The 9,891-nt window shown below is 35.9% G+C and overlaps 1 protein-coding gene across 1 annotated transcript; it reads left to right on the top strand.

Annotated features, from left to right (window-relative positions):
• The first annotated feature begins 934 nt into the window (after positions 1 to 934).
• On the top strand, positions 935 to 9,314 carry LOC136419706 (low density lipoprotein receptor adapter protein 1-A-like). Its single transcript, XM_066406238.1, has 5 exons — positions 935 to 1,199; positions 7,768 to 7,878; positions 8,306 to 8,510; positions 8,562 to 8,946; positions 9,005 to 9,314. The coding sequence occupies exons 1-5, from the start codon at positions 1,148 to 1,150 to the stop codon at positions 9,077 to 9,079; spliced, it is 828 nt and encodes a 275-aa protein (XP_066262335.1). The 5' UTR covers positions 935 to 1,147; the 3' UTR covers positions 9,080 to 9,314.
• Positions 9,315 to 9,891: the final 577 nt, after the last annotated feature.

Raw genomic sequence — 9,891 nt, forward strand, 5'->3', positions numbered from 1 at the left:
CTTTTCGTGAAAAACGGCACAAAACACGAAAAATTTCTAAAATGTTGGGATACCAGAAGTAAAAGAAGTTTCTTTCTCTATGAAAGGTGATTTTTTAACTATGTATCCATAAATTAATACTGTAAGTACAGCGTAAATTTTTTAAAAGATTTTACGAAAGCAACCTGGCAAAACAAAATTTTCACGATCAAAGAACATGAAAACAAACACCAATGCGTAGGTGCTTCAGACGGTGCTTATTCCAATTGTGTAATTTTAATGGAGGAATTGTGAAATATTAATGCGTATTTTAAATCGCTAAAATATCGATTAAGGCACTTGGCCTGGAAACGTCCTAGAATCGAACAAAATTCTACCAAGGATATCGGATTTTTAATTGGAAATATCTTGCAATGACGACAAACGGTTTAGATAAATAAGACTTAGTTATATCATGGCCGAAAAGAGTACCCAACTTGTTCTTTAAGTAGACTAGGTACTACCTACTGCATCTCAAAGGAGAGCCTAAGCAAAAGTTTATAAAAACGATGATTTTGCAAGATACTAAACTAGAATGGGAAGTTTTTACCATGGCACTGCAATCAGTTCTTTATAAGGTACCCATCATTCAAAACTTTCACTTCATGGTCAAAGCCCAATTCCTACATAAATGTATAAAAAAGTAGTAGTGTAGACTAAATTTGACTAAGTAATGTTCACATGTAGTGTATTTCACGGTAGAAAAATTCATTTCCCTCAGAGACGATCAAGGCAATAATAATTATTGAGAATGAAAAATGCCGTTTGCTTACGCTATTGTAAAATATAATAAAGTGGCTAAACAACAATACCTACAACGCAAAAAAGCTCCTCGAAATTCGTGGAAGCAGTGTATAGCGGGAAATCCGTCCATCAGAACCTGACACTGACAGAGATGCAATATTCCACCATGTGCTTGGTACAGAATCGTACCGATCAGTCAAGAAACTTGATTTGGGTACCACTCTTTGAAAGCCGTTTGATAAGAGCGGTTGACCGTACCCGCTCGTTCAAGCTTTAATACGTTTTCAAATACATTCGCCTTCAGTTGGTTCCTGCTTCTTTGTCCGCCTGGTACTGGTGGTACCCATTATCATTAGTGCGCGCGTTCTTTCGAAAGTCAAAAGTCATGTCGTTCTTCAAGATCAAGCCAATTTGGAAAGGAAATTCGAAACACAAAAGTGAGTAGCAAAGTCCTCGTACTTATTTTTTAGTGATGTAGTTTGAAGTCGCGGTTTAGCGCATTAAGCTGCGAGTTTTTTGAATTGTGCGATTGTACAACAACAATTATTTTGATTGAAACTCTTTGATTTCTTGAGCAAGAAAATCGGAGAAACGGTGTACTGTAACGGGATTGCGTCAGCTGTTCTCCTGGGTAGGAACCAACCTACTTAAAGCCTAATTCGAAATTATTTAGAAGATTTTTAAAGCTAAAAAATCTTTAAAAACTGGTAATTGCGGCAAAGACACGAAAACTGAAACATCCAACAGTAAGCGATTGCCTCGCTACTGTATCATTAACAAACTACTTACATGGAAATTTAAGTCATTAAAATCTACTTAAGTAAGTAACTTAGAACTGAGTTGATATTTAAATAGACTATAGAAAACAACTCAAAATTAGAACAAAAAGATACATTACCCATACCCGTCCCTATGCATACTATTCCAATTTTATTAAGGTCGCGTGAATCAGTGAAAAATAGGTACATGAGTTCCAATCCACTTATTAGTTACTCCACTCATTTGCTTAACAATATAGGAAAATGCAATGCACAATATACCTATATGCATTCAATAAATTCATATGGGTGCAATTAGCACCTTTAACTCTTAACGCGATATGCACGTTTATAGCCTGCAATTAAGTAGGTAATGTTTATAAATAGTGAACAAGAAAAACGCTTTAAGACCGGATTTTTCAGCCAAGATTTAATCCCAGCTTAAAATTTAAGCTCTTGGTTTGACGTATATCCCGTTAATTATCTGTCACAATGATGAGCTTAACCTTAAGTGAGTTTAAACTGAGCTTAAGTTGTATCTGTGTTGTAAATGTGTTATGATCGTTGGTGCTATCTTAACGCAAAATCATTTTATACTTAGCTGGCCATACAGATTTGAGCGTAAAGACATGTTTAAATATGAGAATACAACCATTAAGTGTTTTTCCTTTGGTTGTGTTTTGATTTGTAATGGTTACGTACGTGTTATGTAAGAGTGTTATACTGCTTAAGGTATTATTGCAGAGGTCACGCAGGATTGTAGTTTTCTAGGCCACTGAGTAAAAAAACATTTATTTCTGTCTCTAAACATAGGACTATGACAATTTTGCGTGTTGATTTTTTGCGCGCATTGAGTGCAGATGTTTGATGCATGTACGTACATGCATCGAGCAATTACATGATCCTCCGAAGAGAAATGAATGAAAAACTGCCATAGGTAACTGAATTCAGAATGAAAAGAAGGTTCAAATTTTCAGGTTTTGCTCTTGTGATTTCATCGTATGAACCGTGAAACATGGAACCGTGAACACCCTACCAGCATGTATCACCTTCTATTGAGCGTATTAAAAGGAGCGTGTAAAAAGAGCGCATGCAAAATTTTCGAAATTCTTCTCCTTTTAAACGTGCAACAAATGATTTTTTCCTCCTATTCGAGTTGGGGAAAGACTTCACCTTTCGATTTCCAGACAAGCTACTTAAGTCAGTTGCAAGAATTGCGGTTATTGCAAAGTGCAACGCAACTTACACCTCCTTAACATGGAAATTTTGCAATGTTTCAATTACGGTTCAATATTAGTCTATAAGTTTAGCAGCAATTCGAAGATATTAAATCAAGTTTCAGAAATGAGCGTAGCGTTCAATTAAACAAGCGATTGCAAGAAATGGAAATTATATTATTGTTTAGCAGCCAACCAATGCCATTTCCTTCTGCCTCGATACCACAACAGATGACTAATTTTTATCGAATCAGACACAATAAAAGTAAGAAAAATAATGAGTTAAATGGTTTTATTATTGTGAATTTGGGTGATACCATGGTAAAGTCACGAAGAAAGTTTATTAGGCAATGTTGACCCCAGCAGATCAGCAGTCCTGGAATTTTACCGAAGGAATCCCAATATCCAAACTAAAGTTTTGTGTTGAAGAAACTGTGATCTGCATTCTGGCCCGCAATTAAACGAAGAAGGAAAAGATCGCATCATTCAAAGAGATTTAACGGTCACATAACGCAAAACTTAGGCTCGTATTACAGTAAACATCATGACGAGTTAATCAAAAATTTCAACACACAAAATATCTAAATGACATTTTCAATAAATTATACAGAAGCGAATAGTTAGAGCAGTTAGCATCCCAAAGATAACGACGCTAGTACCATTGCGGGTATGCTAATGAACCGAACAATGGTACCGACTTGAACTGTCCATTTTTCGTCTCAAGGAAGCTTAAAAATTCATTATGGGTACGCATGAATAACAAGTATTTAGAGGCCATTTCACAGGCGGTCTCAAAAAGTGTTTGTCAAGAAGATTAATTGTTTCTTTGTGCTTATTCCATACGTGCACGTCTTAGTAAGTACACAAAACATAAGTGGATCGATTTTATGTCCTAATTAACACCGAATTCTACATTGCGGCTCTTGCTCTTGGCTAGAGAAATACTTTCCACTTACCATAGTACTAGAGCATACGAAGATTCTAAAAGGACTGGAAGTGGCGACAGGGAATTTTTTGAGCGGAAGACGGCCATGCCTTAACGTCATTATGACCTCATATAGCTGTCATGCGCCGAGGCATATGACGACTAAGAGTACACGGTGACGTCACATTCTCTAATGTCCCGTGGATTCTGCTTCATGAAAAAGTGACTTCCAGTGTCTTTAGATCACTGATGGTAAGTAATAGGATGGATCTCGGAATTAGTTGGTTTCTGTTACAATTATTATTGCAGGAGTTACGTAACTCCAAACAGATCCGAGAGGAAATTCCTACTAATTTGATTCAAGCACATGCATTAGGCTGAAAACGATGATATAAACCAGGTAATGAAATCAACGCCAGCAATGCAGAACTATCTCAGCCGTAAACATAGGAATTAGGAGGGAATAATAATGACTTTGCGGATACGTTTTGATTGTTATGCAATGTTCCTCTTTACATATAAATTAAGATTTTAATGATTTAATGAAATATCCATTGTGTTACGTCCTCATAAGTTAAACAAACTGTAATTCAGTTAGTGGAAAATTGGGGTTTAAGATGCTCGAAGGAACCCGGTGCTTTAACGACCCAAATTGCAACAAAAAAAATTAGAGGAAATTGGGATGAACAAGGAGTTTTTTCAGAAAAAGGCAGATAATCGCGAAGGCCGAAAAAAACAGAATGGACCTGAGATAGAAGAATTGGAACAACAAATGAAACAGAGAACAAAGAGTCACATAAACTTGGATGTACAATGCGCCTCGTTACTGACACACGTATTGTGCGAAATTTCAAAATTTGTCTCAACCTTCCTTCGGCTTTGAGATGTTTACTTCAAATTTGGGGTAAACAAAGAGCACTTATTGGGGCACCTGATGGAAACGGGCGATCACAAAACATCAACAAAAATAATCTGCAGTCCTGCAGTACTCATTAAGATGTTCAGTTGTGCATTATGGACCACCCTGTTGGCCTGCAATTAATGGCATATACTAACTAAACCACAAGTTCCTTATGTAAAACTATTAAGATATAATCGAATTTATCTATATCCAAAAGTTAATAATAACCGAACCGTGTGTGGCAAAATTACAAATTATTTTATTTTATTACTTAAATATTATTTTTCATGACCTTTTAAAATAATTGCGAAGTAAAATTGCCACGTGGCACCAAATTTGTTATTCGGGTTTTTTTTTGAGGTGGAAAAGTGACATTTTTAATATAATTGAGGTCCATTGTGTGGTCAGCAGCTACTCCAAGTCTTTAAAAGCCCAAAAGTTTTGTGTTACCCGGTATGTTCATGAAATTATTTCTCAGTCAAATGCTCTTATCCTTCCTACATAAAAACGTGGCCTTAAGGAGCCGTTTCGCAGTCGTTCAAGGAAACTTACTATATCATTTCTCTTTCCGACATAATTCCTGCTGCAACTTCCAACTAGAATTTCCAATATTTCAATTTTTCAGAAAATCCCGTAAAGCTGTACTCTTCTCGGCGTAACTCACGCTTCCATTTTTATCTCGAAGTTGCCATTATAATGGAAGAATGTTAAATTTTCGATTTGTTCAAGAAAGCCCACTAAAGCGCCGCCCCTCTCTACTCAATTACTCAACGATCACGCGACTTGCTCTGGCTGGAAGCTATTGTGCTATTATAGCTACGCATGCATTAAGGAACTGGATTAATAGTCTACGACAGTCTTTCAAAGTTTGTATACGTAAATAAAATGTCCATTTTACAAACATGCAGAAAAGAGCATTGAAATTCGTATGCGATTTGCATAATTCGCTTAGACTGGACAGAGTAGAAGTTATTGAAGCTGCGTAGTTGAGAGTGATAACGATTATTTTAAAAAATACTAATTAACTGGTGTAAAGTATATTGGTCATAAATTAGATAGAGGCGGAAAGGATTTAAAGAGCTGTTTTGCTTTGATGGTTTGGCGAGCGACTAAGGTCAAATCACGTATAATCTCAGATGAGAGTGATAAAACACATTTTTTTCAATATTGTAGAGGAAATAATTAAATAAATGTAATGTTAATTAATACTGTCTATACCCTGCGTCCATACTAAGATGCTAATGGCCTCTGGCATTTGGATGTCCTTCGGACCAGTCCTGATACAGATGATTAACGTCCTCCTCGTAATTTCTTTGATATCTTTGATATTTACTTGCATAGGAATTGTGTGATACTTCGTGTTATTTAACTTGCATTCATTAGTTTTCCACGTGGTTAAAGTTTAAAAGGGCTGCAATGAGGCCCTATTTGGAATTATTGCATGTTAAAACTAGCTATTGATATAATATTTTCATAAATTTGATGATTGTACTGATGGCAATGTAGTCGTCCTCGAAACCTAAACCCATTACATCTGCGTAGTTGAAGATAACAGTTTTACATGCTCGTCATTCATTTATCTTCTATTACGAAGAAAAGGCGTAGTTGGTATTAGAGAGAATTTCAAAACCAGAAAAACTGGTAGTACCATAGAGTTATTGGAATTGAATAAGCGCAATATTTCTATGATCTTCTTCAAACTTGGCCATTACTGTCATTTTGCAATAGAGGCATAATTTCTTTACATCAGCGGAACGGCTTCTTTTATTGTCCATAACGTGGTACACTGGTACCGGTTGGTAATTTTTGTTGCTATATTTATCTCATTTGGAGCTTCCTGCTTCATTTTTGAAGAATGGACGTATTGCGGTCATTTATTGTATGTGCTTTAGTTTAAATTTGCACATCATTCAATAAACCGAAACGTCCTACTGTGGTCAAACTAAGTTAAAACCGAAATTTGTTTGTGTACAGTGCTTCGACATTTACTTTCTATGATCTTACATTAACTTTTATCCTCTTAAAGATCAACACCAAACCCATAAGTGCTGTAAGCTGACGCAACATGCCTTGAAATTGTCATGGTTCTCTCACCCGTACCTGCCTTAATACACTTGACTTAGGTGGAATCCACTGCTCTGGCCATTTTTGTTCTTCGTCGTAGAATTACATTGGATTACTTTTTCAGCTCCTTATGCAGAAGTAATTATTGGCTATGCCGATTTATTTCTCTGTTGCATCATTGGCTAGAGCGGTTTACTTTACATAGTAAGGCACTTCACAATTTAAATGGAGTCGGAACAAATCATCCGTTGAAGAATGCAGTTGCTACTCTAAGCACTTATAAGTCGCTGCAAAAGTTTCTTTGAAGCTGAGTGAGATTTTTGCTTTCCGAAAAATGCGTGAAATTTTAAGACCTGATCCAAGCGATCGAGAATCTTTCTGGTCAAAATGGTGAAGCTTCAGTCCTTTTAAGGTATCTAATCTGTACTGGTTTTAAATAATAAATACTGATGTTAGTCCTGGTTCTCTGACTGATGTATTATTGACTATAATTGTTATTGTTAGTGTTAATAACTGGTTGGAAAACACTCTTGCCTAATTGCAATGTTCTCAATATGCATATTTACATACGCAATCCTCTTCTGGTTTAGCTAATTATATGGTAATTGAATAAACCCATATGCCTGGTATGCACTGCATTTCACTTAGCATAGTATTTTAGTAGGTATTAACACATGCAATATGCCTGGGGCATGAGAAATCCTTGTTTTTGTCAATTTCCAACGTCATCGCTTGAAGCTAGTGGTTAAAGAATGATTTATTTAATCCTCCCGGAAAAGTTATATTCGCGGCGCTTTCTTCGGACAGGAGTTTTAGGCAAAATCATTCTGCCAAAAACCCGTTAAGTTATGTTAGAGCAACTGAGCCTGGACGTAGAATAAGCGGTTAGTAATCTTAGAGCGATACGACCATAATTTTAAAAGAAGTCATAGTTCCGAGAGCAACCGTTCTGCGGATTCCTGAGGTATCGACGCCCTTTGAATTTGCCACGCACTATTAATTACTCAAAAAAATCCGTATTATTTAAATTCGATCCGCACGAAAAGATAGATCTGCCAGGTCCATTTATACCGGATCTAATTTTTTTATCGGTTAATTACTACGTTTATTTCATCATCTAATTGTCACATTCATTTACAGAATTATCTGAGGATTCAGCTCTCCAAAACGGCAAGGAAGTGATCATCGAACCCGAAAATGAATCAACCGAGATTGAAAATGACGTCGTCACTTTCAAACTCAAGTATTTAGGTAATTATTTGTCTGATGGATTTTTAATCGCTCTATGACTACAATTGGGTGAATGATATGCAGTAACTATGGTGACTTATTTTCAACGACAATACAGTAACTGCAAAATTGCTAATTTATTAACTTTCTCTTGGGCGACGTGAATTGATGTTAAACCAAATTGCTCGTTAATAATAATTATTATGATCTGTTAAGAGCTAAATGATTTGGAAATCCTCGTTAGGGAAATGGGTTTATTGTCAAAGTTTGTTTATGTTATGGAGTTGCAGCGCAGAAAATGAAAGCGCACGCAAATCTCTAGATTCTTTCAAATTCCCTCGATAAAATTCGAGTCTGTTCCTTTATTACTTTGTAACTTCTCTCACTCTCTTTGTGATACCTAATTTGTCCCTTTCACACCGTAATATCACAATTAAATACTTTACAGGTTGTACAGTCGTAGAAAAACCAACATCACTAACAACAGATAAAATGAACATCAGTTCCGAGGCCGTAAAGAAAATAATAAAAACTGCCAAAGCTGCAAGAAAACAGCAAAAGAAATTGCAACGAGTTATAATCGCGATCTCCACCAAAGGAATTGCCGTCACGGATCTGCAAGGGAACGACTTATTCAAAGTCTCCATATACAGGTAAGTCAAAAAAAAAAATCAGAAAAAAATTAATTTTCTTTGTTTTTTTAGAATATCAAATTGTGCCTCAGACTCAACTCACCGTCAAGTATTCTCATTCATATCAACAGACCAAAGCGACGTGATGGAATGCCACGCTTTCTTCTGCTCCAAGCGCAAATTGGCCGACGCTGTTACTCTCACTGTTGGCAAGATATTTACGTCAGCCTACGAAGCCTGGAGAGACACTCCAAATGCCCAAGAACTGCTAAAGAATCAGGAAAATGCTGGAATTATCGAGAGCAATAAAGAAAATCAGCAGAAGCTGATGGATCAAAGCAGTAGAGTTATCAGCGAAGAAAAATTGATTGATTTTGACTGTGAGGGCATTGAGGATGATGATTGGGAGTTCGATGTGCTGTGTTCCAGTCGAAATGTTAGCAGCAACAACCAATGGGTAAATCTAACAAACTCTTTCTTAATTCTATTTGTTAACTAATTAAATACCGTTTTAGGTATCATTTGAAGATGATTTTGCCAGATCGTCAGTCCCTCAGGTGCCGCCTCAGAGCAACTTAATTTTAGTTTAATCGTATTTTTCGCAAGCAAAAATATGTTTTTAAGCTATAAAATGTTTCGAAACAAGGCCAATATTAGCAACAATGCACCCTGTAATCTTACGAGATTATACTTAGTTGATGTTGATATGCGCAATTATTTTTGTGTAATAATAATGTGTAATATGTGATTTACCTTGTAACGCTTGATGTATTGGACCCTTTAGAAAATGTATATGTTATCTACTAAATGTGGAAATAAACTAGATTATTTAAAAATATTTTTGTACCTCCCACCCCACAATGGGAACCACGGGAACCACGGGATATCGTAACTCGTTGTGTTTAGAAAGGAAAGAAGGAAAAGCATACTAAATATTTAAAAATGCATTTCATTGAATATGCGATCGAATAGACTTTCCATAATGTTGTGAATAGGAGTGGCAAATAGATTAAGTAAATTTAAATTTTAATAACTTGAACAAAATTCCAATTATGGAGGTCATAGAAGTTCAACATACTAAAATTTAATAAATAATGTTGATTCTTAGAAACTCTTTTCAACAATTTGATAAAAACCTAAATTATGATCTCGCGGAATGAATTGTTTTTAAGTGAAAACGTAAGTACCGCCTAGTATGAAACACAAACTTTTACTGGTGCATCCACCATATTATCCAGATTCTCCACATTATACAACATATTTCGCCACAAACATTTGCACTTTTTGTCTTTCACACTCCAGGCAACCTCTATCCAGCAATGTATGGACGCTTTCAGGTGTGGTGAATACTGAATATACTGAATTTTACATACTTAGGAGTAATAAAATACAACTGAAATTC

Source organism: Euwallacea similis, chromosome 1 (assembly GCF_039881205.1).
Source record: "Euwallacea similis isolate ESF13 chromosome 1, ESF131.1, whole genome shotgun sequence".
Classification (NCBI taxonomy): Eukaryota; Metazoa; Arthropoda; class Insecta; order Coleoptera; family Curculionidae; genus Euwallacea; species Euwallacea similis.